General features: G+C 39.7%; 1 protein-coding gene across 2 annotated transcripts in view; it reads right to left on the bottom strand.

Moving 5' to 3' along the window:
- The window catches only part of PREX1 (phosphatidylinositol-3,4,5-trisphosphate dependent Rac exchange factor 1), a 174,091-nt gene that overhangs the window by 12,969 nt on the left and 133,834 nt on the right, over positions 1-27,288 (bottom strand). For both annotated transcript variants that reach the window (XM_075109194.1, XM_075109195.1), the window contains exons 16-29: positions 26,676-26,818; positions 20,052-20,144; positions 15,583-15,731; positions 14,607-14,692; positions 12,155-12,291; positions 11,534-11,699; positions 9,977-10,164; positions 9,056-9,217; positions 8,277-8,487; positions 6,793-7,051; positions 5,566-5,772; positions 2,175-2,263; positions 1,698-1,780; positions 979-1,069 (exon numbers count right to left, since the gene is read on the bottom strand). In XM_075109194.1, the coding sequence (XP_074965295.1) occupies positions 979-1,069; positions 1,698-1,780; positions 2,175-2,263; positions 5,566-5,772; positions 6,793-7,051; positions 8,277-8,487; positions 9,056-9,217; positions 9,977-10,164; positions 11,534-11,699; positions 12,155-12,291; positions 14,607-14,692; positions 15,583-15,731; positions 20,052-20,144; positions 26,676-26,818 (2,064 nt within the window). The remainder of the gene's footprint in view (positions 1-978; positions 1,070-1,697; positions 1,781-2,174; positions 2,264-5,565; positions 5,773-6,792; positions 7,052-8,276; positions 8,488-9,055; positions 9,218-9,976; positions 10,165-11,533; positions 11,700-12,154; positions 12,292-14,606; positions 14,693-15,582; positions 15,732-20,051; positions 20,145-26,675; positions 26,819-27,288) is intronic.

Here is a 27,288-nt window from a genome sequence, read left to right as displayed (position 1 = left end):
TTTCAATAAATGAGACTCTGTTTAGGCAAAATAAAGTAAAGGAATCGAACACAGGGTGTCTGTTATTTCTTCATTCAAACAGCACATGGAAAGACTACTGTATTCTACATAAGTGTGAATGCGTTTGTACAGATGAGTTCACGTAAGAGAACTTCATAGGAGTTATTTCTGGAGTGGGGTGGGGGGTGGGGGAACAACAGAAAACAAACAACCCAGAAAAAGCTCTCTTCTAGAGTTTGTGTCTGTAACTTAAAAATAGAGCTTGTCAAAGGTTGGAGGGGAATGGCATGACTGCAGCACCTGAAGTATAGTAGGAATAGTAGCAAACATTTCAGATTTCAAATGGGAAAGGAAATGCAGCAAATGTTCAGAAAATAGAGTTCTGTGTATTTCAGTGAGAGAAGAAACCACATCCTGAGCCCCAAACCCATTAAGACTGAAGTCTCATCATGCTCCCTGAGGAAAAAGAAAACACAGTATCATTTGTTTGCTCTCTGTGGGAATCAGTTTTCAAAATAAGTGTCATGTGAGGATGAATTTACTCTGGCAATTATCCATCTGAAGAAAAGCAAACTCAGGCAGAACCTTTTGGTGCCTCAGATCTACAGTGACCAGCCCCTCATCAGCTTATCAGAGTGCTCATTTACCTTGTATCTGACCTATCTCTACCTCATACATTTTGAGAGACGTATCTGTGTTCGCATCAAAGGATAGATTTGAAGAATTGTGAAAGAGCTTTGAGGATTCAGCAGCGTGTAACAGAAGTGTTCCATCTGTTTCAGAAGGAATTAATGTGAAAATGACCTTTTAAGGATGCAAAATTTTGATGGCCATACACAGTACCTACCATTAATGTATGACTGGGTAGACTGCGTAGTTAGGTAACTCTGTGTGGCTGTATAGCATATGTATATTCATGTTAGGCTCTTAAGTCCTAGCAAATCACATTATTAAATACAATAATCCTTTTTTCTTTACCTTGCAAACTGTGGTCCATTGGAAAGTGCTTGGTTTCTTCAAAGGCCTTAGTTATTACTGGTCCTTTCAGAAGTGCATTGATTGCGTCAACCTACAATTGGAATGTTTTCAATCACTGTTAGTAAGACCTGCAGAAGAAAATCTGAACAGAACTCTTGTGGGAAAACACAAAAGGCATTACACTACTAGTATTTTGGACTGATTTCTCATGGACAAATAGCATGAAGACTTTCTAACCACGAACTGGCCTCAACAGCCTCTCACACTGAATACAGCATTTTGCACAATGATGACCTACATACTGATGACCTATAAGATAATACAAAACAGTTCTCTGGTGCTATACACCTATAAAGATATCTGTTAGCTCAAGTTGCCAGGACTCTCCTGGGATCTGTAAATGTGATCCATTTAGATCATACAAAGCATTAGAATTTTGTTCACCTCTTCATTTTTTTCATGAAAGCTTTTTTTCCATTAGTCTGATGCCTGAGATAAGGCAGGTCAACCTTGCTTAAATGACACAAGGCAACTTGAATTTTGACAGAATTGATTCCTCAAACTGTCCTATAATATACTTGCTTACACTGTACCCCAAAATCTCGATAGTTTGCCTTTGCTCAAAATACTATTTCATTCAACAATTTGATACTTCCAATTTCTTGTATTGACATTGATAAAGAGAAAGCAATTCTGTGTAAGAGTAATGCTTTACATACCTGGTTAAAAAGATGTTCCAGACAGCCATGAAGTTTGTCTTGCTTGTCTAAAGGAATCCTCATATCATTGGGAAGCTCATCCCCTAATAAAAGAAAGATGAAAAGCTTATAACTGTCTTACAAACGTAATTTGTGGTGAGGCCACAGATGACACAAGCACACCTTCACACTGGAGTGGGTGAAAAATGATTGCTGCTTTCTCTCTAACTCACAGATCAAAACACTCATGACTTTCATGCAAAAGGTCCAATAACCAAAGCAGCTTATCCCTGCCTAATACCTCTTCCATATTCCAAATTTACTGTGTTCATTAGAAAAAAACCAAACCAAATCTCTATCTTTATGTTCTTGTGATTAGTTTGGAAGAAACCACATTTGTAACTCAAACATGCAAGTGCTTATAATCAGCAAGGACTTATCATCTCTACTAAGGGGTCTGGTATGAGAAATATGCGCATAACCTATGCATATACTCACCTGATCCCATCTCATCGCTGCCCAAGTAAGAGCTATTACTCCGTACACTGGTGTACGACAACACCGAGTCCCGGTTACTGTTACACTCACTAGAAAGAAAAGCAAAGAAGGCACTGTAAGAGGATGTCTTCTTCCATTTGTAGTGACCCCTCAGTGCTTAATATATAGCCTGGATACTATAAATAATGAAAATGGACCTCATCTGGGTTGCATCATTAAACATGCTCTATGAGCATCGAGTAGGGGAGAATTAATAAAAATCTATGAGATTGAATCTCCACTAAACTCAACATTTGTTGCCAATTCTCAGGATATTACAGCATCCAACTCCAGCATATACTGAAGCTGCAGTAGCACAGATAATGGAGATGGGAGAGGAAATATAAGGAACTGAATCCATCAGAGAAACAGGCACTGCAGATCCTAAAACTATCTCAGGAAGCAGAGGAGTCGCTACAGTTGGCTTCACACCAATGTTGGCTCATGCACACCTGAAGAATTCTAGCATGAATCTCCTCAGTTTAAAGGTCACTTTATACTAACCATAACTTAACAAAAGTAATCAAAAAGGCTATGGATCTCAGTCTGTCCCCATCCAATTAAGTGACGCAGTGTTTTTAATGGTACAACCCCAAAACAAAGCCTACAAAATTCTCCATGTTGTCTCTTCCTCTGTTCTTAGTTTAGACTGAGATGAGAGAAAAATATAAGACCAATTGGAAGAACCCTAATCGGGGTTTTTGCCTGTCCTTTGTTAAACTTATTATTACAGAAATCTATTTTTTTCTGAAGAAGATCAATACTTATGGCAACTACTCTGCTGTACAAACCCTTATGAAATTTGAATTACATAAATGGTCCTGGAGAAAGAAGCATGGCTAATACAAACAAAATAATTTCTTATGTGTAATTTGCTTATTTTTGTAGCTCCTCAGTAGTATTTCAGATCAAAAACCTGTTCCAGTGCCCCATCGCCTTCATAGTGAAGAATTATTTATATATATTTTAATATATACATATCTGCACATGCTTAACTCTCTGCCTCTGTCTAATAAAGAGAAGACAGAATAATCTTTCTCATCTTACATTTATGTATAGAATTTTGGTACAAGTGACAGACCCACAGAGACTGCTTGTGATGTCACTCTGTTACCCAGAATAGATTAGTCTCAATTATAGAAACAGTTAAAACTAAACAGCGTTCATAAATGGGATTCCTATTAACAATGAAAGAAATCCAGCACACTTCCATAAAAAAGCTTCAGAGAACATGCGCAGATTTAAATCTAGCACAATAAATAGATGGCACAGATCTCAACACTGAGTCCTGGTTCTGTTTCTTTACTGACTTCATATTTGCCATCCTTGGAGTAGTTCAATACTCAACTGGACAAGACCCTAAGCCACCAATCTTGTTGGATTTGTTCTGAGGGAGAGATTGGACCATGTGGACTCCAGAGATCCCTTCCAATGTAAACTGTTCTGGCTGTCATTTCTGCAGTGCTGCATGAATGTAATATATTACTCCTTCCACTAGTACAAAACCAAGAGCAAATAAAGAATCAGGCCTGTAGTGTAGAAGTTTCAAAGACATGTCATTCATTCTGGTTTCTCTAATCCTCCCAACTCACTGTAAAGTGTCTTTACTCCTTCGTATAGGCAAAGTCCTATGGCCTTACTATAAATGTAAAAATGGCCTATTAAGGATGTAAAATTGCAATGGTCAGACATGACTGCAACTTGTTGTCCCAATTCTTCTAAAGCTGAGTTTCCAAGTATTTCCTCCCAAGAAAGACAGATTTGGAGTGTGTGATATTTCCTTTGGTAGCAAATATTCCCGGAGAAGCACCAGTCAATCATGTCCCAAAAACAAGGTTTTGAGACACCTGAATAAACATTTGCATTTGTGGTTTCAAAGGCCCATTAAGAATAAATACCTCAAAGTCTATTTCTGTTTCTCAGTGTCTTAGACATTTGGGGAACTTGTTTGCAGAACTGAATGGAAACATTCCCTTATAATAGCAGCTGTTATAAGACCAAGCAGTCTGCAAACTCTGCTGGGCTTCTGTAATTTCTAGCTATACGATATGGAAAGGGAAAGTCACGCTAGACCTATTTTTTTTTTTTTTTTTTTAATTTTATCCTATTTTCTATAAGCAAAGGTATTTTGGCATTTTTACGAGAAAAGGTTTTCTGCTGTGAGCGTCCATGGTAATAAATGTAATGAAATAACTAGTGAATACTTTACTAATGAATACAGAATAACTGACTGACTGGAAAATAATGTTATTTCAAATAATCAAACTCAGAATAAACTAGTTCTAACCATTAAGAGGGTTAGGGCTGGGGTGGTATTTTCAAGGGACTATGGGAGTTAGATGTTTAATTCCTGTATGTTTCTTTGGAAAATAAACTTAGGGGATGCAGAGCTGACACCATGACTGATACTGGATGTAGTCTATCTGGAAAACCTCAACTGAGACTTCCAACAATTGTCAAAAAGCCAATCAGGAGATCTTAAGATTGTTCTGATGGTCGTCAGATCAGCAAAAATCCAGTGTCTACTGAAGGTCTGTCAGGTCTGCTGGGTTTTGGTGCTTTCTACTACTATACTGCTCGTTGTGATGTGAGCAGCACAGTTCAGAACCAGGCAAACCTCAGCCCAGATAGAGAATTCTAGATGTTGTAGTTAAATAAAGCAAGTGCAGCAGCCTCTTATTTGATCTATAATTCTGTTCACATAACCCCAAGAACAGAAGAATTCTTGAGAACAGAGAAGGTCCAAGAAAACACTTGTAACAGGAATGAAGATACACCCTGGGGAAATCTGGACCTCCACTCTGCTAGGAGGACTCACATGGCAATTCATCACTCCTCATCACAGAGCCACACAAAGAGTGTTTATCCTCATGGAACAGCAAAAGATGCACACTTGTGTCAAGACTTACAATCTAGTACTCTTCGATTGCTTCCTTTTCATAGATCTTACTCCACGGACACTGTTCAGATTAAGATCACATGAAGTCCTTCTGGTGAACCATGGAGAAACGCACCATGTTCATTCACACATACCACACTTTGGAAAATTCAGATTGATACCTGGCCATTTTAGTCATGCAAGATGTACCTGCTGGCATATGTAAATAGTGGATAATCTGATCTAGAAAAGAATCCTGATCTATCAATTTGTCATCTACTACTACAATATTGAGAGAAAATGAGACAGACAAAGATGAGGAGAAAAGCTGCAGGTACTACATCATAATTTTAGCAAGGGTTCATGGGGCAAGAAAACCCACACAAGGTCCTCCTCCTTATTAAGTCCATACCTGGATTAGAGCTTTGAAACATTCTGTTAATAAGGTAAAAGCGGCACAAGCTTCAGGCTAACCTGTAGGAGTCTCTGAAACTCATTGTGTCATGTCCAGAGTCTTCCTGGTCCTCCTCAGAAACTTTGAAACAGACCTTCTTGATTCCACCTTGCTCGGCTTTGTCAGGATCACTCTCTTCTGTTCCCAGGGAAGGTGGAGATGTCTCCTCAGTAGATGGTGGCTCACAGGCACCACCTTCTGTAGGTTCTGTTATGGTGGACAGAAGTCTGCAAAAGTAAAACATACAGCTCTCAGGGACTGGTGGGTGGTCTCACAAATTAAATATAATGACTAAGGTTGGAATTCAGCTACGTGAAATCAAAAGCAACCCTGCCAGTATTTTACATGGACTACAGCTATCTAAAATCGCAAGCTCTGAAAGTGGTTCACTGAAATCCGTGAATTTCAGCTCACAAAAGGTCCTGTTTACACAGGTACCCTACCAACATAAGGTACAGCTTAATCACTGTAACTATGGTGGCCTGAAAGGGCTCTGGTTTTGATTCACTGAAGTCCTCACTTTTTCCATCCAAGGCACTGGGTTTCTCCTCTGGGGCAGTGTCTCAGCTTGCTGGTTCTACCCAGCAGGTACCACCCTTTCTTAAATATGTTTGAGCCAAGCCTCCATGTGCTTTACAGTCAGTTGAGGTTTTAGTGTACTTGGCTGTTGTTTTTTGTTACTGGGATTCCTGGAAGTGGCTGTGAGCAGCTTATGGCAGCTTATGGCCTTCTCCCTGCTACCAAAACCCAGTTATGCACAATACACAGACACATTACTCAAATCCTTCATTACTACTACTAGGAGACCCATGATGAAAAAACGAAAAAGACAAAAAAAAGGAAAGGAAAACATAGGTGCTGTAGAGAAAGCTGCCTGAAAACACAAGTGTTGCTTAATCTGTTTTATGACAGACAAAATCTCAAGAGTAGGGACTCTATCTATATGGAATTCCAAAACTGCTGTTGGCACCAGATAGATTCTTATATTGGAATATATAGTAAACAAAACAGTGGCTGTTGAATTCAGGTAAACTTTTTGCAGCAAAGGACAATAACATAACACATTGGTGGATCTGCACAGGAGTAGGTTTGACACAACCAGCAAGGAGCTGTAATGCAAATGCAGGTGTGAATAGGTGAGTATGAGTATGACAGTTGGGGCGGGTAGGCACAATGTGTTTTCTGAGGTTAACGCCTCCTTTTAATGAGAATTGCTCTCTGCAGTGCATATGGGATTCTTTACTCACTTATTTATCTGAATGACATATTGCTTCATTTCCTTCACTGCAATGTCAAGTTTGTTAAAAAGGTGCAAATATGAGTCCTGTATCTCCCGATCTTCCTGTTTCAGCAGAAAACTGAGTCCCCTTTCTTCCTGAATTGTTCCTCCATTCTGCTGGCCAAAGCTACCATTAAGGTCTCCATCTTCTGGGGTCAGACATCTCCAGGATGGTGCAGCCATAGTGGTGATGCAATGTTGAGTGTATGAGACTGGATTTAAGGTACCTACCAAACATTGAGGGGTGTGGTTAGTACAGCTCTCATGACTTTCCCTACTCCATCCCAAGTAATGATAGTTTAGGATAGATGGAACTTTAACATGAAAAAATTAAATTTCATGTAATTATTTTCTATAATTACATTCTATGATAAAAACATTCTTAAAAAAACCCCAAAACCAGAGAAGGTTGTTGGTTTTTTTCCCCCTGGTATGCCAACTAGATGTTTTGAATTTACTGCAGTCCAGAAACAGGCTAAATTATGGACGTAAAGACAGCAAGTGACCACACATATACTCGTATAGACAACTTGGTAAGATGCTAAAAGCATTTGTTGAAATGTTAATGAATTCAGGTTCTCAGGAGTTGGTCTTTGTTACTATTCCAGCTTTACAAACATTTACACACACACACATATATATGTATAATAGAAATAGGATTATGTCCTCACAGAAGACAAATAAAATTCCTTTTCATTTAAAAATGCTGACGTTTTGGTATGGTACTTTGCTAACCACCTTAGCTTGCATTAAAAATACTATGGAATTCTAGTATCTTCAAGCAAGCAGGGCTTCTTTATTGACCTCATTTTGAATACTCAATGCCATTCTTCAGAAGATTGGTTAAGTCTACACTTCCCTCTGTCTCTTCCAAACGTTCCTGCACTCTGACCTTCACAAGACAACGAATCAGAAGCATATTAGGTGAGATCATGACGAAGAAATGTTGGAACTCAGATAATCAGATTGTAGGACAAATGCTATGTAGCAGACATTTAGCAGAAAATAGACAGAGTAGAGGCTTTCAGCTCCAATGCATAGAATTTATTTAGTAAAGACAAAAGAAAAAAGCACTACTATCTGATTGACTCTTGTTTTCCTCTGAATGTAGCCTCTGTTCACAGTACTATCACTAATATTAGCCCCCATTCACTTTTCTTTTAGTCAGTCGCGTCTGCTAAGTGCAAACAATATTCCAGGATGCCTAATTATCATGAGATGACCACACTGCTTAGCTAGTAAAAACGTCTGACCTGAAGCCCTTCTATGCTTAAAGGCATTACTATTTTACAACACAAGGAGGCTGTCATTTTACTGTAAAATTTTAAGGAGGAAAAAAAGGTACTAGCAACATTGTGTTTCTTTGGAACTTATTTTGTCCTTGCTAAGCAGTGAAAAGACACAATTTTTTATGCAGATAAAAATCAGTATGATTTGAAGGTTAATTATCACCTTGCTCTGGATCAAGACCAATGATAGAGGGTTTCCGTCCAATGCGGATGCTGAACGACCTCCCTGCTGAGGTAGAATTTTTGGGGTATGATACCTCCATGAGGTTAACATGGCAGTTGGTGGGGCAGAAATCCATGCTGTTGAGGGAATGTGGTTCCATGATGGCTTGTTTGAAGGCTGGGCTCACCTTTGTTTTCAACTCATCTGCAAACTGGGAGAAATAAAGCAAGCATGTGCTACTTCCCTTGCAAAAAATTTATGATGCAGTACAGGCAATCTTTTTCTTTTCCTGCCTGCTGTTCCAGAATTACATGATTTCTGCTGCAGCTGGAATAACCCATTTTTTTAAAAAAAAAAAAAAGCCCATACAACAACAAATTAAAGTGATTAGTTGTGCCTTCTAGGACTCCTTTTCCAAAGAGCTCAGGTAACTGCACAAAAAAGCACACATAGTTTGTTTGCACTACGATACACTGTACTTACATTCATGTTAAATCAGACACTGATCATTCTGTTGTCATATTTATTCACTGATATGGTGGAAAAGAACTTGCAATAACATGTTTTAAGCCACAGCTCTGACAATCTGAAAGGAGTCATTTATAGATAAGGTCCTTTTTCCTCAAAACTTGCAATTTCAATAACTTGCGGAGCTGTTTTCATGCCTCTAGGACAGCTACCTCTAAAGCTGTTTGGATTCATTAATAAAGAATACTAAGACACAGTTATCACAATGATGTATTGTCTTGAGACTTCACCGATTACTAGTAGTGTTGTACCTCTTGGTAGTTCGTAAGCCTTCTGCTAATGCTTTCCAACTTAGTGTCACAGATTTGCCGGAATTCATACTGGGGCATGGTGGCCACAGCACTGCTTAGGGATATAAGTCTTTTGCAATTCCTTACAAAGTGATAGTCCTCTGCAGCAAAGGCCTCTAAAATCTAAACAAAAAGAGGATGTCAATGCTATGAGACTTGACAGTGAGGGAGAATACAGTTTTCTTCCATTGAATAAGTGGTAAAGCCCCCATGTTGTCATGGTTGCATAAAGCTGCCTTCAGAACAAGCTGCCTTTAGTACTACCCAAGGCTCACTATCATGTCTAATCCACAGAGTCATAAAACATTTCTCACAAATTTTTAGAGTAACTGAAATGGATCAAAACATCCACTGTGCACTGTCAAATTTACCTGCTCTGGCATATTTTCATTGAACACAAAAATAATGTTACTGGGACGTGACAGAAACATTTACTATTAGCTCATTATTGTGATAGACGACCAAAATACTAAGAGCACTGCTGCTTCCCAATAGCAGCAGTTCTACTTGCTTCCTTTAGTGACCCATCCAGCCTATCAGATGGCAAAAAGCTGCTTGATTTTCTTCCAAGGTAGAACAAATTCTTGCCTGAAAAGATTAATCTTGAGTATCAGCAAAGAGTATGTTACCAGACAGATAAAAGCAAGAATTCCACAGCTGAGGGCTCCCCTCCCACTACCTCAACAGCTGAAATCATGGAAGCATTTGCTCACTTGCTCATACCAAACAACCTATTACAACTTGGTGCATTCTAATGAAGAAAACTCCCCATGTGCTACCTCATCCGAAAAGCCAAGCCAAGCTACCAGAGAAATGCATATATTATCAGCTTCCCTGTTCTGTTTTTTAGGAACAAAGCTGGTCGTGTGTGTTTTCTGGTACCTTTGCAGTGAGACTGAAGCAACCTTTTGGTTCCACAATTTTCTCCAGGACTAAGGATTTGATTCCTGCACTGCTGACATATTCGTATACCACTCCATGCTCCAGGTGGGTGTTATCCACAGTCAGGCTAATTAGAGGTGTTTCTTCACCAATGATTAGTGGAGAGCTGATGGCCTGTGGTGTCTGGGCTGGAACCAAAATAACTCATTAGAGGTGTTTGGCAGCACACATGAATACAGGCATGCTTAGGGAAAAGAAACCCGTTGAGAGGTATTATCAAATGCAAAGACACAAAGACACAACCTGTGGCTCAAGGAGTCTCTGAACCATACACTGCTAGAGGCTGGGAGAATATTCTGAGGAAAACATTTGCTGCTGACCACTACTGGAGACAGTGCTAGAGGTTTAGACAATCCACATGCTCCAAACCACATTCCGATGTTCTTCCTGTGTGCATGCACACATCTATGCACAGGACACTACTTTTTAGTTCTGTTCAGCATTCAGACAGACCCCAGGAGAAGCTTTCAAAGGGAAGCGAAGTATGTGTTTATTGTTATTGGTCTTTGCCAACCTTAATGATTCTATGTTATCTCAAAGTCCTGTTTGAAATGACCCTCTAGAAGACTGCCATTTTCCCGTCCAATTTTGGGAAACGCTCCAGATGTATTTTCTGTGCAGCTATAAGACTGAGATGGCAGAGCAGGGGCACGGTGAGGAGATAACATTTTTTACACACAGCAATGGTCTTGTCACCAGAGAACAAATTTAAGTTATTGTCAGATTGAGAGTTGCCAGGGAATTGCTCACATGCCTCTACCAGGGCACTGGTCCAGCTGTTCCACCGCAGAGCTGCACTCTCTCAATCTCAAGATTACCAGGCTCACCAGACCTTAGATGGGATCTACAGCAATGTGCACCTGTTCCTGGAGAAGTTGCCAATGGCATTCAGAGAGTCCAGGCTCAGTCCTTTGGATTGAATCTGGCTTCAGTGCTCTCCTCTAACATATGCTTTCCCAAATAAATTCTCAACAGGAAGGTAAAGCAGTGGTTTTTCTGAGTTCCACTTTTCTTAGTTGGAGGAAATACATCCACAGCTTTTGCTGACACAGTGATAACATGCTCTGAAAACTTGCTCCAGATCAAAGTAATTTAAAATCTTCATCTTTATTCTTAAATCACAGAAAACGTAGATTAGTCTAGGTGGAGTTACTTGCAGACCTTCCCTCTCCAGCTGCTACTGCCCATAAGTTCCTGGTTCGTCGGGGCTACCAAATGATTAAAAAAATGCTGAGCCTTTTCATTCCAGAAACTGTCTCTCTTGTAAAGATCAGAGAGCCACAGGGATATGATTTCCCTGTGTATCTCAATCTTTTCTTCTCCTGAATAAAGTGCAGCATACAAGTCCTTCCTCTGGCAGACCTCATCCTGTTATAAAGCTTTACAAAGACAAGATATATTCTTCAATAATAATTACACTTTATATTTCGACTGCAATTTTCCTTCCTGAAGCCCCTGAATCTTCCCTAGGTTTCCATCCCCCACGAGAATCTTTACCTGATTCCTGTTGGCTATTTTGAAAGGGATCCAGTTCTGCACCTCCTTCCAGTGAAGAGTCTTCTTTGCCAGAATGACTGCCATTCAGATATGCAGTGGATGCTGCTTGCTGAACTCTGTCCTCCTCAGCATCTTCATGTGTTCTGTACACCCACTGGTACAATCCCTTTTTCAAGAGATATAGGCTTCAGCTATGACCTCAGTAAAAATGCCCGATCTCTGTATGTTTAGACCACAGAGGTGAATCTAGCTATCAATTTCATGTATTCTAAGTTGGCTGAAATATCAACATTCCCCCAGCTTTCCTCTGAACTTCAGAGAACATAAAATCTAGATCAATATCTGGGCAAAGCTCTAGTTTTAGCAATAGTTAATAATATTTAGTACTATATGCAATGTATGAATTGGCATACATACTATTTGTAGATGTTTTGCAACTATACGCAACTGTAATCAGCTCTCAGTTATACTAGGACCTTGGCATGGGAGTAAATAAGTCGAGACACACACATGTGTAAGTTGATTTTCTGAGTATTTAGTAAAGCATAAAAGCACAGAAGAAGGGGAGGAGAGAGGGAGGGCAGGAATTAATGTACTTCCTTTGAGGTTTTGTATTCATACCAGTGCTTCCTGCTGTCTAGTCCTGTAGGCTGTAAAGTGCTCCAGAACTTCCATATAATTTCCATGTGTTGCATTATTCCCATTAACTTTCAAAATACACTGCCCTGGATGAAGGCCTACAGCTGCAGCCTCAGAACCTGAAAAATCAACAGGAGACGAGTTAGACAGTAAAGCCATCTGGCTGTGGAAGAGAAAATTGGAAAGTTTGCAAAGGGTTTCTGGTTAAGAAGAGTAAGAAGAATCACCAAATCACAGGTTGGAAGGGACCTCAGGGATCATCTAGCCCAACCTTTCTGGGAAGAGCCCAGCCTAGACAAGATGGCCCAGCACCCTGTCCAGATGCCTCTTGAAGGTGTCCAATGTGGCCGAGTCATCTCCTTCCCCGGGGAGATTATTCCAATGGTGACTGTCCTCACTGTGAAAAATTTTCCTCTTGTGTCCAACCAGAATCTCCCCAAGAGCAACTTGTGTCCATCCCCCTTGTCCTCTCCATGGGACTCCTTGTAAAAAGGGAGCCTCCATCTTCTCTATAGCTGCCCCTTAAGTACTGGTATGTGGGGATGAGATCCCCTCTGAGCCTCCTTTTCTCAAGGCTAAACAACCCCAGTTCTCCCAGCCTATCCTTGTACAGCAGCTGCCCAGTCCTTGGACCATCTTGGTGGCCCTTCTCTGGGCCCCTTCCAGCCTGTCCACATACTTTTTGTATAGAGGGGACCAGAACTGGACACAGCACTCCAGGTGTGGCCTGACAAGCGCTGAGTAGAGTGGGAGAACTAGAAAAAGCTCGTTGAACGTAGTCCTGCTTCTGCTACTAAGTATTCTGAGAGCTTCGTCGTATAAGGCAAACATCATGCATCTATCCTTCATATTTTCAGTGGTGCTGGGTAAAACCGAGATCTCCTAGACCTAAATGTGTTCATGCTAGAAACTGAAATTCCTGTTGGAAATAATTTGGGATTCTTATATGGGCCTTCTAGCCTTATGATTACATTAGCTGAGGTCTTGCTTAAATGTAAACAGTTATATTTGTTTCAGCTTGTTGCACTTGAAAGATACAGAACGCTTGCATGTTACACAATTTGTTATGGTCTAAGAGAAAGACTATGAGGTATTTAAAACTACAGTAAGTCTAGAGTGCAATAACTAACTTCAATGGTTGTATTCCAGGTTCATGTGAACAAGAGTCAGACCCAGATCCAGCTCCTAGAAACCTACCGTTAGGGTGGTTAACTTCTTTAAGTTAATAACTTTATTATTTGTCAGTGTATTGACATTGGCATTGACAATTTCACTGACAAATTCCTACAGTTTTATTCCAAATGCAATTTGTCTTTTGCTAACAAATTCCTGAAAAAGGAGAATCTTTCTAGCTGGCACTTCCAGACTGCTTCAAAGTGGTTATAGGTGCTGTTATGGGAGTGTAATAAATGTGTCTCCCTGAGACCATTGTTGCATTTGAGTGCTGCCTGTTGTCCGTATACTAACTGCACATATTGGATATATGTATTTGTTCTGAAGGAAGGAAGTGGTGCATGTCTGAAAGGTCATATTTTCTGCATCTGCTGAAAATAAAGGTTAGAGCTGTGCTTTATTTGCAGCTCAGTTCACATTTCAGTTACGGAAGTAGTAAATATCTCTGTCAAACTGTGTTTCCTCTTTTTAAAAAGACCAAGGAAAGCAGTTCGCCTCTATCTTATATTGGTAATTTATAGCAGTATAAGCCAATGGAAAGGCAGAAGTAGTCTTCAAGTCTTATATCGTACTTTGTGATGTCCATTAAGAAACATGGTCTGTCTACCACCCTGCAGATCCCACAGCACATTCACAATTGCAGTGATCCAAACTGTGGCTGACCACAGGCAAAAATATTTAGGAAGCAACAGAGAGCATTATACTTCAACTTCTTCTCAGCCACCTTGGTTTTTAATTTTTATTGCCTGTGACTGTAGAGCTGTATCTTAGGAGTCTTAGAAAAAACAAGGTTAGGATATGACTATGCGAGCACAGTTGTAGCTTCTAAGAGCTCAGATGATGCTTTCTGACAAGGCTTTCCACAGTACTGTGGACTGCAGTATCCCCAGGTTTCTTCTACTATAGTATTATGTTATCCCTTGATTTGTGTTGATGGGATTAGTAACCCAACACTCAGCTCACAAAAATGATACCATTTTCTTAGACCGTATTTAGATTATAAGCACTTTGAGACAGGAACAATCTCATTGTTCTATGGTTTTACATATGAGTGCAATCCTTCTTTATGACAGGCGTTCCTAGTCATTATGGTTATTAGAATAATTTGTTAGAACTTGTTTAGGACAAGTTTGACAATGAAACGTGGATCTTTCTTGACTGAGAGATATATATACATACACACACACACTCCCCCTTTACATACACGTATATCTATTTAGCCGTACTCCAAGTTTACCTATACCACAGCCGTTCTACCTACCTCTTCCTACTGCATGAACATACGGTGGTGCTGCTCCCCGTATCTGGAAGCAAAGTGCTTCAGGACAATCTGGGATTTTAATAATCCTGCAGGAAAATCAAGGAGAAGAGAAACCAGCATTCTACGTTAGGCTGCCAGAACTCTGGGCAGTTCTAACAGCATCTTTCCCTGACATTCACAACTGTGTTTTGGATTAAAGATAACACCCACATAGTTTATAAATAAATAACAAATAAGTAGACCTGAAGAAATCATCCACTGCATCTTCATTCTCCAAGGCAGAGAATTAAAGTTTGGCACTTCCGAATTTATTACATCTTTAAGTGAATAACACAGGACAGAAACTTTCTATGGTATTCATATTCCCTTTCATTTCTAGGCAAACTTCAGTGCAGCTCTGCTGACTTATACCAGTTGAGGATCTTTTCCATTAAAAAAAAAATAGGCTGCACAAGACATCCTGGACTAGAAGTTAGCATCAAGTGCTCACTGAGACATTCAATTGTATGGCAAATTCTAGGATTACACAATCTAATAATGCCTAAGACATTAACAGAGCCAAGCTTCACCATAAGATACAACGGACCGAAAAACTGTAAGGGCTGATATTGTTAGAGTAGTCCAAAAATAAGCCAAGCTTTCAAGGGGTGGAAATTGCTTTCCCTTGGACATATAATAGTCTGAGAAGCTTCACACCTGAGACTGACAATCCTTTGATTCAATTCTGTTTGTAAACAAGGAAGCCAAAAGTTAACTGCAGTATAAAGAGTATACATCCTAACTTATTCTAGAAGCACAAGGTTCATCACTGAATGCAACCTGTGACTCTTGTATCACTCATTTATGTAATTTGTTTTCCTATTGAACAGCTTCTGCATAGCGAAGTGTTTAGAGTTTTCACTACAAATTGTAGAAGAAATGCTTAGTAACTGACATTTCTAGATAATCTTCTCTGTCTGACCATCTTGGCACTTACTCTTTTGATTTGGTGGCTACCAGAAGCCTAAGTGGCCTTCGTGAGCAGAAGGACTGGTTTAAGATGGTTTCCACTTCCGAAAATGGGCGTAGAAATATTAAGTCCTCATTGATGGAATAGATTTTTCTTCCTGTCTGCAGGCCAGCCATCTGCAAATTAAATTAACACCACTGAATACTTAGGATCATTGGCAGCATCTCTGACAGTTCAGGCACCAAGGTTCAACTGTTCTCTACTTACGGACGTTCCTAGGATTACTGTCATATGGAACATTGTATATACAGTGTTTGTTCATCAAATCTTTTGGCAGTCACCCTTAAAGCTGTCTGCATTTACAGAAAACAAAGATTTCACCAATATCTGTATAAATATGCCACATTATTTTGCAACGGATATATCTTTGTACTTTTCTGCTCCATTATTTTTTAATAGGAGACTACTGAAAAAGGAGACTATATAAAAAAAGGGGTGGGCTGAGCTAAAAAAATAGGGGACTGTTATAGACTGGCTACGATATCCAGTGAGATACGGAAGTGTGACTTCCCACAACTTACAGCTCAGGCACAGGGAGCCAAGAACAGTTTTCAACCACTAGCCATGCAAAACCCATCTACACCTAGTCATGTAAGTAAATGTAACCTCTTTTTAAGTAGTGTTAAAAATCTATTCCTGCTTTAAGCGAAGTACTGCCCTTCACCAGCCTAAAAAGCCACAAGATTTTAATTTTAATTCCTAGCTTTTGCATGTAACTTTAGTTATTTGGTCATGGCCACAGAGGAAGTCAGAGACCGATCTGATGACAGACTTGAGATCCCCTATTCCGCCCACTGGACAATAATCATAAACGTGCCTCTTGATGACCTGTACCAGTTAAAAGGTGACATAGCAGCATTTAGACTAGGTGTTAGGATATCAAGGAAAAACAAAATTCCCTTTAATGGAGTAAAAAGAAAAAAAAAAACCCACCTCCATTATTAACCCTTCCAGGCTAGAATTACTTCCTAGCACTGCAAGTTACAGCAGATGGGCTTTCTTCTAGATGTGACAAACTGTTTTCCTATTCTGCCTGGAATCCATTGACAAATTTCTAGACTTGGAAAAAGGAGATCTAAACAGTACTACTCCCACATATGAAATCTGACCTGTTGCAAAAATGATTCTGGAAACGTAGGACTGGAAAACCCTGCTGACTGTGTCTACGCCTGGCTTGGCTTTTCTTAAATATATTTAGTGGTCTGAAAGTCAGAGATCAGTTTACCTACAAAAACCTATACTTTTTTTGCTCAAATCAAAGCTATTAAAAGGAAAAACTACAAAGTGCTCTCCTTGATTTAAATTCCCAAGCTCGCTAGAGTTGACAACATCCTCCTGTGTACCTGGAAATAATGTTTTTCATCTTTTTTTAAAAAAATAATCTCTAAAATGGATAATAGGGATAAACAGCAATAGATATTTTAAGGTAGAACTTGACAAACTTTGGTTTATAATTCAATGGAAATGTTTCCGCTATTTGCACTTACTTATACTGATGAATTTATTAAAAATGAATAATTATTATATAAATTATAAAAATGTCTAAATTTATGAAGTCATCATGTTTTAGGTCTGATTCTCTCAAAGTAACTCACGCACTTAATATATGTGCAATTAGCTAAACTCTTTGCATACCAGATGTCATTCTACCTGGGGGTGACCTCTTTATATTCCTAACTTACTGCTTGTGCATACGGGACACCTACCCGCACACATAATCATAGCAAATCCATGAATGTTTGAGGTACAAAGTCACATATTAAACTCTACAAACTAGCAATTTTCAAACAAAAATCTGCTACTCTACTGGGATATAACTAACCAGACCAAAGAAGATTAGACAGCATGTGTCTGAGTAAAGACCTACAGTGTCACTGAGCTTCTGAATAACGGATGCTCCTTATGACAATTCAATGCAGTTGTCTGCATTCAGGCCATGTTTTTTCTGAAACGCCAGCAGCTTGCTATTTGCTGTTCATCTGCATGGTCGTTGGCAGACTGGCTGCTTGTTGAACGCGCCCTGTTCAAACACTAGATCTTGGCTTGTCAGTTGGCTGTTCAGAGTAAGACAGCAACCACACCTCCCAAATGGATAATTTTTCTGACTGTTGCTTCCTTCTGGAAGAGTATCATTCAACCACCAGCTCCATGTTTAAAACTTGTGGGAATAAGCCCAGCTACAATTAACCTGCAAGTGAGCTGGGTTAGAAAGGAACATTGACTTTCTGATTGTCCTTCTGAAGGCATGCAAACTTGGAACAGGCATGGGATGTGCCACAGACCAACTGCTGCTGTATGATTTTTTGGTGACCCTCCGTCTAGGTGAGCTGAGCAAGCGTTAATAGTCACAGGCAGCTGCTGCCAGAAGCATGGGGGCAAAATCTGCAGATGCAAGAGTCTCAGGCTGAGGGCTGCTCGTCATTCAGGATCAGAAAAGGAAGCGCATGAGTAGTGCCCTCTAGGGCACTATTCTATCTAAGGGCCAAAATGGAGAAGATGAACGCACACACACCAGGCAAAGAGTTCCCGAACTGCAGTTCAAGTACCCCAACAGTACAGGAATTTGATGTTCCAGCAATTCTTTTCTTAACAACTTTTAAACACATTTGGGAGCTCCTTCTGGCATAGGCAAATCTAACAGCTCACAAAACAGTTGCTAAAAAACCTTGAGAAGAAAAAAGACACTAATAATAGAAAGAACAATGCTTGGCAACTCTGATTTTGAATGAAGACCCCAAAGACCGTTGTTGCGCATGCGTGAAGTTCAATGCTGTGTGCCGCCACAACCTATGCGTGACAATTTTTTTTCCAGCTATACTAGGAAAAAAGAGATCACAATCCCAAACTCAGACAGAATGTGTTATTCTTGAATAAATCCATGCAAGTAATAGATTTGTTTCCACTTCACTGGTGAACCTGGAATCTTACTCTGGCCTAAAGTCTGACAATCCTTATGAATGCAATGCTCTGTGGTAGGCACTGTGAAGCAAAGCTGCATGTCTGAATTTTTGTCCCTAAAGAGTGTGACAGCAGGCATAGGGTCTCTAAATGGCCTACATCTGCTAAGCCACACAGAACTACATGCGGGATACCTTTCTAGTATCACAAAGCAATTAAAAACAGCCTAAAACGTAATGAAACGTAGTACTGTTGGTCCTCAGGTCTTTCCAGAATGAGCTGACAGCCCTCTGGTTCAGAGATGCACATTTCTTTTTTTTTTTCTGGAGCAATATTTTAAGATCAAGTTGAAAAGACAGGCTCGTGGTCACAGATAGTTTGTCTTGGAAGATCAAGAAAAAGATCCCGTAGAAAATTGTGTGCCTCCGTTGCCTTAAAACACAACGAATTTGCAGGATGTTCCACAGGCATCCAGACAAAGAAAGGACAGAAGGATTATCTGTCAGGCAATGGTTTACAGCAGAGGTTTAGCTTAATAAAACTTTTTGCCAATCTAGAATCTTGATTTTGAGCATGAGGTAGAGCACAGGATTGGTTTCTCTGGTGACCATGAAACAAATGAGAATCAGCAATACTGAAATAATTTGATTCTAAATCTTGAGTTAAAAATTCCTTCCCATTTGACATTCTCAACTTGCCAAAATCAGTCTGTCCACTTCAGCTGCTTGCACTGGGCCAATCACCCAGTAGGTATCTGTAGCCTAACACGGTGACCAACAACTGAACGTGGACATTAAAAAACTCTGTGATGGTTGTCCTGGACTTTTAATTAGAAGTACTGTCTTTGTGCGGCCACAATTTACTGTGAAACCCTAGACAAGTCATTTAGCGCTCTCTTATCTCCATAGGTGCTAACAGGCACCTAAGTAGCTTTTAAAAAAATCGTCTTTCAGTCTGTCTGTGCCTTAATTCTGTAAATAGAGGATCACACTGTGTTATCTACTCAAGGGTTTTGTATGGATAAACAAATAATTATTAAATACCCAGATCCTATGACATTTGGGCCATCTGTGTGCCTCAGAGAAAAAAAGCAAATATATTCTGTAGAGCTCTTGAAAAATACCAGGGAGAAAAATGAGTGCATGCTCTTTAAGGAAAAAATACAAATCTAAAAATATAGATTTCACTCAAATAAACCTGTTTCTCATTGAACATCTTTGCTATCCCTCAACAATGTTACTTTTCCTCCCTTCTCAAATTTATGTTGGTAATGAACCTGAGGTACGCTATCGTCACGCAGAGATACTGCTGTTGTCCCATCACTTATCAAAAATGTTCAGCAAGTCACCCAAAGGTGCGAAAACACTTAGCAATATATGGAAACAGTTTATTGCCACAGGAATTGTAGAAGATACCCCGTTTTCTGCTAGCTGCCTTTAAAATGAAACAGACCTTAAAAGGATGGTTTTGTACCTTTTCAAAGCACCAAAATATTCTTAGGTACCAAAACAAAAATATTTATGAATGTCAGGTCGTACCTCTGCAGAAGACCCTCGTCGAACTGACTTGACCACGATTGCTTTGTTCTTTTCTTCCATGTCAAATCCATAGTCATCCTCTTCTGGTAAAATCTTAAAAAGAGCACAAGGTAATGCCTCACAAATATGGACTTAGCTGAAAAGCCGAAGGATGGAGATGAGAAATTGGACTTTTCATTGCAAGCCACTGTTGACATAGACTTGTACATCTTAAGACTGAAAGGGACTATTAAGTCATTTGGTCTGATCTCCTACATAACATAAGCCATAAAATTTAATCTAGTTATTTCTGCATTGAGCCCTTACTATACTACAGTAGAATTTCCAGACAGTTGTCCAGTTATGATCTGCAGTGTTTAAGAAGTGAAGAATCTACTTCCAACCCTTGCAAGTTTGTTCCAATGGTTAATCAACTCTTCTATTAGAAACTGCATTTGGTTTTAACGTCTAGCCCTTCATTCTTCATTAGATCTTTCACTTTCAGGTTACGGAATTCATCAATATTCAGTATTTTCCATTGGTGAATGTACTTACTTAAATACATCCCACATACCCAATAATGAACAATCTGAGTCCGTCTTAGCTATCAGTTTCAGATAATTTGGGGATCCCAGGCCTATTTCTTATAAATAATACTACATGCTACATCATAATAGCTGGTCTGCTGGCTCAAATTATGGATGACCAGCGAGAGAACAGTTTCTGACATCCATAGGTCCTTCCTCTTAGACAACAGGCACGTAAGCCTTGTGTTAGGAAAAAAATACATGTGCTCAGTTTGCACCTTTCGTGGTTGACAGAAGACTTGGTAGTTCTTGCTTCTGAGAATCTGCTTCCTCTTATCTGCATTGAGGTCACACAGACCTGCCTTATAAATATTTTTAAAAATCATATCAATCATGGCAAATATATGTTTCACTCATCCTTTTCTAGTGGTTTATTCACAATGAAAAAAAAAGCATAACAACTCACTTCCCATTTCAAAAAAGTAAAGCAAGCCTGGCCACTGGTAAATGGACAAGTGGAAATTCTACCAGATGAACATCTCACATTTGAGCAAACACTACACATTTAAGAACCACCTGATAAATTACTGAGAATTAGGTCCTTGATTCTGATGATTCCTGTGCTATTTTAAAATACTGTCCTTTTTTGATTGAAGTCAATGTCATCAGCCCATGCACTTTGACCTTTTACAGCTGTTCACCTCAGAAATATATTAAAGAAATAGAACCATCCTTTCCTGCAGGAGCCATACAACCATGTCAAAATAATGCATGACATAATATACCTTCAGGGAAAAAATCCTCATCAGATGACATTCAGATTAAACGATGGACAGGAAAGTAAAAAGACTGAAAGGTAAGTTTGCCATTCTTAGACATTTCTAACAAAATATCTTCAAAAGCAACTCTATTTATGCACGTTTAATAAAAGGACAGATTAGAAAAATGGGTATATCGCTGGTTAAATTTTTAGCATTGCAGGTGTTTCAGCCCAACACATTATGTACTTTTATCACTTCACATTTGGGATTAAATAGAAAATTTCTAGGATAGCTCTCCCATCCTATTCTCATTTTACATTTGAGGAGACTTCAGTTTCTTTTGTTGGTTTTTGAAATCATATGTAAAAAGATATTTAAAAATCTGGAGGCTTTGATTTGCCAAACTTAAGAAGCCAGCAGCTACACAAACTTACATGACCTCTTGGGTGCAGCCACCACTACTACGTATGAAGATCTTTTATATGCTATAATTTTTAATAACCTACCTTTCTCCGTTCATTAGTACTGCAAAAATGCATTGTTTGAAAGGAAAGAACCAAAATACTTTTAAGAAGCCCCAAGTGCATCAACATTAAGAACTTTATCACCACGTTGTAAAGAAAGAAATCTCACATTCTGAATACTGACGCTCCTGTACTGGGGATACTCGCTTATGAAAAGGTAGGCTATGGATAATACTCCATATGCAATACTTGAAGGCTATGATTCATTCTTTATTACAAAGTAGCAATACCTTGCAATTCCACTGCTGAACACCATTCTTCCCTAAGGAGTCCAATGCAATTAACTAACCTGCCACCTACAAGAATTATTTCTGTGCTCTTGAAATCCAATCAGTTTTTTTAACGTAAGGCAGCAACTGTTTAATATTGAAGGACGACCATGTTAAGAAAATGAGACCGTATGTGAAATAAGCATGTTTAACCAAAACCAGAGGGCAGATGTAGTCAGAACATATGCAAAAAGAATTTTGGCAGAGATGGGGGCAGAGAGCGTGAAGAAGAAAAGCTCTGCACAGAATTGTCTATTACACCTGTACCTGTTACATTAATGAAGCATTTCTGGCATGTGGGTCACAATGCGCATGTGGTACCTCTCCATTTCTCCCCCTTTCTCTATGAGGAGGATTATGGAGTCAGGAAACGCTCGTGGCGTACGGATGCTCAGTGCCTATGAAGGGAGATTTGACAGATTTCCAGCAGAATGAAGATGACAGATGTGAAGCAGCTTGATGCTCAGCTATGGGGTAGCTTCCAGCATTGCATCATGCTAATGTCATAAGAGCATGACTTTAATGCACAGAGTATAGAGTCTGGTTTACCCACCACACTTGCTGATCCCTCAAACTCCATACAAACAAAGGGCATTGGGATGGGCACTAAGATTCCCCCAGTGAAGGTGGTGAAGGAACTGGATCCATTTTACTCTTGGCAGCCTCCCCAGGCTGCTCCTGTTGTTCACGCAGAAGCAGGAACTCTCAGCCGAAACTCCTGGGGACATCAGCAGCAGAAGAGGCAGCATAGCAGATCAACCACCATTTCCTAAACTAGGGTCCAGGATTCGCATCCTTCTCTCACAGCCTTCCCTACAGCTCCCCATCATAAACTCTCCTCTGTTGGACACACTTTAACAGTCTGATTTGGTTAGCAGTTTCTTAAGGAGCAGTGACTTCTCCAATAATGTCAAGTCTGAATGCTTCACAAAACTGATGAGGTTTCTGTGGCCCTTAGCAGCATTCATTTGAAGAGAGCTATCTTCCTGCCACCTCATCTCTTAGGTTGTTCCAGTCTCCCCAGCCTTTCAAAGTCCAAAGCTCTGGGGCACTAAAACCAGATTTGAAAAGACAAAATTTCTTTCCCGTGGGAAGCTCCAGAATCTAAGCCACCCCACCACTATTATCTTTAAAGGTATCTTTTTCCATGTTAGCAAAACAGGCTTAATATATACAATATGACTCAAGGTTTCTTCTGGTTTGTGAGCTTTGCAATTGAGCACTGAAACGGAACTGTTCATTCTGAACAGTGAAAGATTTACAGCCTAAAAGATGTTTTTTCACTTCAGAGTTCACTGTAATTTTTAGTACCCAAATCCACTCAAAGCCCTTATCTGGCCAGATACACCTGGATGATAGATGCCTCTTGTTACTGGCTTGCCAGCCTGTTTCCTTGGGAGATGAGATAAATCCTTAGAGGATGGGCTCTTATAAGTGGCTCTCTTCCCAGCGGTGTTTTCAATGATTTGAATCCTTAAGCTACAACAGACTGTGGTACACTAGTATAATGAAGAACAAAGGGAAACATCTTTTTTGCTCTCTCTCTGCTGAAATTTTGCAGAATTAGGTTGTTTTATATAAGCACAACAAATCATTCTCCTGGAATGATTGAAGATAGAAGAGATTTTTATTAAGCACCAAGCATGGCTTTATTTGAGTAATACAAATTACTATTATTTATTCATAGTTGTAGATGTATTTATTCTAGGTGAAACAGCAGTAGCAAAGCCCTGTGAATAGATGATATTTAGCATTCTAGTTTTCAGATGGTAAACTGAGGTATGGAGTGACTTAAGCTCTTGCTCAGACCACACAGTGAGTTCATGCGAGAAGTTCAATTAAAACCCAGGTAGCCCTGACTTCTGTGGTCAAACCATTGGCTTTCATTGAATATGCTACAGTACTCAGGCCCCTGCATGAGTTGAATTCCAGGACATGCCACAGCCCTGGCTGTGAACTGCACTGGGACATGGCAACTACTGTCTCCTGTAACCACCGCAACACTACTGAGAGTAAGAAATATGGGATACTCTGGAAGAATGCAGGAGATATCAGAGGTCTGGAAAGGTTTAGACTTAGAGTCCAGATCTCCAATCCAGCACAAATCTTTTGAGAATGCTACGTAAAACATACACAGGCATCATCTTCAGAAATCGCTGGAAATGCTTTTCTTTTGAGATCGGTTAAGTGATGCACTAGAGCCTTCTGGGGACTCTAGCACTGTGTGTGCATTAAACCTCTTAGGCAACTTTGATGGAGGTCCATCTCTACAGGCAACTAACCTTGTCTGATATTCAGCTCCAAGCTACCAGCTTTAATTTGTGTTGTGGTTGGCTTGGGCCAGCAAGTAGAGGTGCTTATCAGAAGTTAACAGCAGACTGCAGTAACCAAGTCACAATGCTTGGAGTCAATCCAAAATCCAAATTCTCTTCAACTACGCATGGAATGTTGTGTATTTTTTCAGTTTGTCAAGATTTATGTCCTTCAATGAGGAACAATTGCACAAATACATGAGTATTAAATTTTGTTTGAAGCACTTTTTTTCAGAGTGAAAGCACTTTTTTCTTTGGCATTTCTAATGATGTATTTGTAAAAGCTTCTGTTCTTTTCTGTTTTCAAGGGCAAGCTCTCCTGTGATAGAGCAAACTTAGATGAAGGGGGTGGGGGAAGCAGTGCATTATACGGCTAGGATTTCATGGCCGTAGAAAACATTTCAAAAGCCAGTGCTGAGGAAATCCCATTCAACTTCCTATGGTGGGATCAGGGGATGGGAAGGATCAATGCTCTATCATGAGTGTGAAGAGGCAAGTAGAGACATTCCACAGACAGCAAAGCCTCTGGATTCCAGCTGCTCATAATTGCTAAACACAGAATAACACAGAAGTCAGGAACTTTTTTTTTTTAAATAAGTGTAATGCGTTTACTGTACTGCTATTTGTGGGATCATCTTTACAAACATTCAGGGGACTGCTAATTTATTTGTGAAAACAAGGGCAACTCCTAACTTCAGCCTGAGTACTACTAATTTGACAAAAATCTGTGCCCTCTTAAGTAGGAGGTTTCTTATTCAGCATGTGCTGTTACTTTCAGATTGTTTACTTTTTGAAATGGGACTGTATTTTGATAGAGGCTGATACACTTCAGAACTACAATAATACTACTATTAAAATATATTTTGTCTTGATAATGTAGAAAATTAAAAATACCCGAACAATGGCAGTTCCCACCAACTTACGTGATACTGATCTCCGAGTGCTTTGCAAATCACAATTAAAAAAGCCCACAGTGTGTGCCACTTTTAGCCGCTTCCCTTTATCCAACAACTCTCCATGAGGAGAATCATATTAGCCTGACACTCCAATCTCTCACACTGGACACACAGAGGAATAATTTTGAGGGGCCATGGTGCTTTAAATATTAACTCTGGCCATTCAGACACAGATTGGTCTCCTTGGAGACAAGACAATAGTGAGACAGTGAAGTTTGTGTGACCCACAGGAAAAATTTTCCCATATAATGGGAATGGACCTCTGGTTCTTTTCCAGCAAATCTGCTTTTGTAGTTTCTGACCCAAGTTTTTATCCTGGCCCTACATTCTGCCAGTGTTCAAAGAGAGAAAAAGATGGACCTGGAACCACTGGCAGTAAACAAAGATCTCGGAACAAAGAGTTTGCATCAATCCAACTATCAAGTGCAAACAGCATTAGAATAATGCCAGAACAGTAAGGACTGTGATGGCATTTAGTGATGTGGGAATGTGGAGATAACAGCAATGTTGCAAAAGCACAAATATATTTGAAAATTATTTCCATAAACAAAGTAAAGCTGATACTTGATCCAGTAATGCAGGGCATATTCATATCACTATAGACAATGATGTCCTGAAATATCTGTGTTCTTATCAGTCTTTTAACTTGCATCTGAACCTACCTCACACATAAGGGTGTTTAAACTGTGTTTAAACTGTGTTCAAACTTGATGGCAGACCTCTCCCAAGATAGGAGTGCCCATTACTTTCTCCCTCCACCACACCATCACTGTGGTGCCCGCTCAGCAAACTCGAGAAACATATGGTGCCTGCAAAGACAACATCTCAGCTCCAAGCTCACTTCCAGACTCTCTCAAGGGCTTCATGGGAATAGAAAGAGGTTGGGCTGTGACCTGGATGAAAGAGTCATATGAGTCTCCTCTTTTCTCGAGACCAAGCAGAAATAGGCAGAAATTTACTTGTATTTGCACATGTGTGTATATGTGTGGGTTGTGAAGTCTAAGCTCCCAGGTAGGGCAGGACAGTCACATGCTAGAGAAGGGACCCTGCAACAGTTTTCCCTTGCTACTAGAATAAGCTATGTGGTTTGCCCAGCTAGAAAAGTTGAGCTACAGAAGTTGGAGCTCTACAGCAAAGTAGCTCAAGAATTAGTATTTATGCAGTGAAGAAAAGTCTAGCTACAGGTGCAATTCCCTATTTCAATTCTGCTCTATTATAATTTTCCTTCTCGTTCTCTGGTATAAAACCACACCAGTTTCACAGAAACATCAAGGTTTAAATTAACATATTTCTTACCAGAAGACTCTTTCCCAGGATGTTTTCCACGAGCTTGAAATCATTACGTAATTGTTTGCTCTTGGAACTGGTGCCTTCCATCTCCTCATCAGCATAGAAGCGGAAATACAAGGATTCATCCTTAAATTCACTTTTCTCCAGGACTGGAAACAATATATATGAAATACATACATACATTTACACAGACAAAGAGAGAGAAACAAAAAAGAAAGTTAAAGGAAACCCTAAACATTTCCCCAGTCTCTACAGAACAAAGACCAGATGCATCCCTATCAGTCAGTTGTTCAGTGATCTAATTTTAAGCTCCAACGTATTTTAGGGATATACTTTTCTTCACAGTGCATAATGCTCATGATATATTTGACCTCCCTGGCACGTAGAATGCATATAAAATGCAGAAGATCCTCTCGGAAGAAAGATACTACTCAATATCTTATGTTCCTTTCCCATGTCAAAATTAATATGGTAAAACTAAAAAGGAGCAAAGAGGGGTAAAATGGCTGTTTAAAGGTAAGTGAGATGGCTAAATAAACTAAGGCTTTTCAACGTAAAAAGGAACTGAGAGGGAAATAAGATCTATAAAATTCTGGAAGGTGTGACAAAGTTCTTTACC

The sequence above is a fragment of the Phalacrocorax aristotelis genome, chromosome 13, assembly GCF_949628215.1.
Source record: "Phalacrocorax aristotelis chromosome 13, bGulAri2.1, whole genome shotgun sequence".
NCBI classification, from domain to species: Eukaryota; Metazoa; Chordata; class Aves; order Suliformes; family Phalacrocoracidae; genus Phalacrocorax; species Phalacrocorax aristotelis.
Note: the sequence above shows the minus strand (reverse complement) of the source record. Positions and strands in the feature narration are given on the sequence as shown.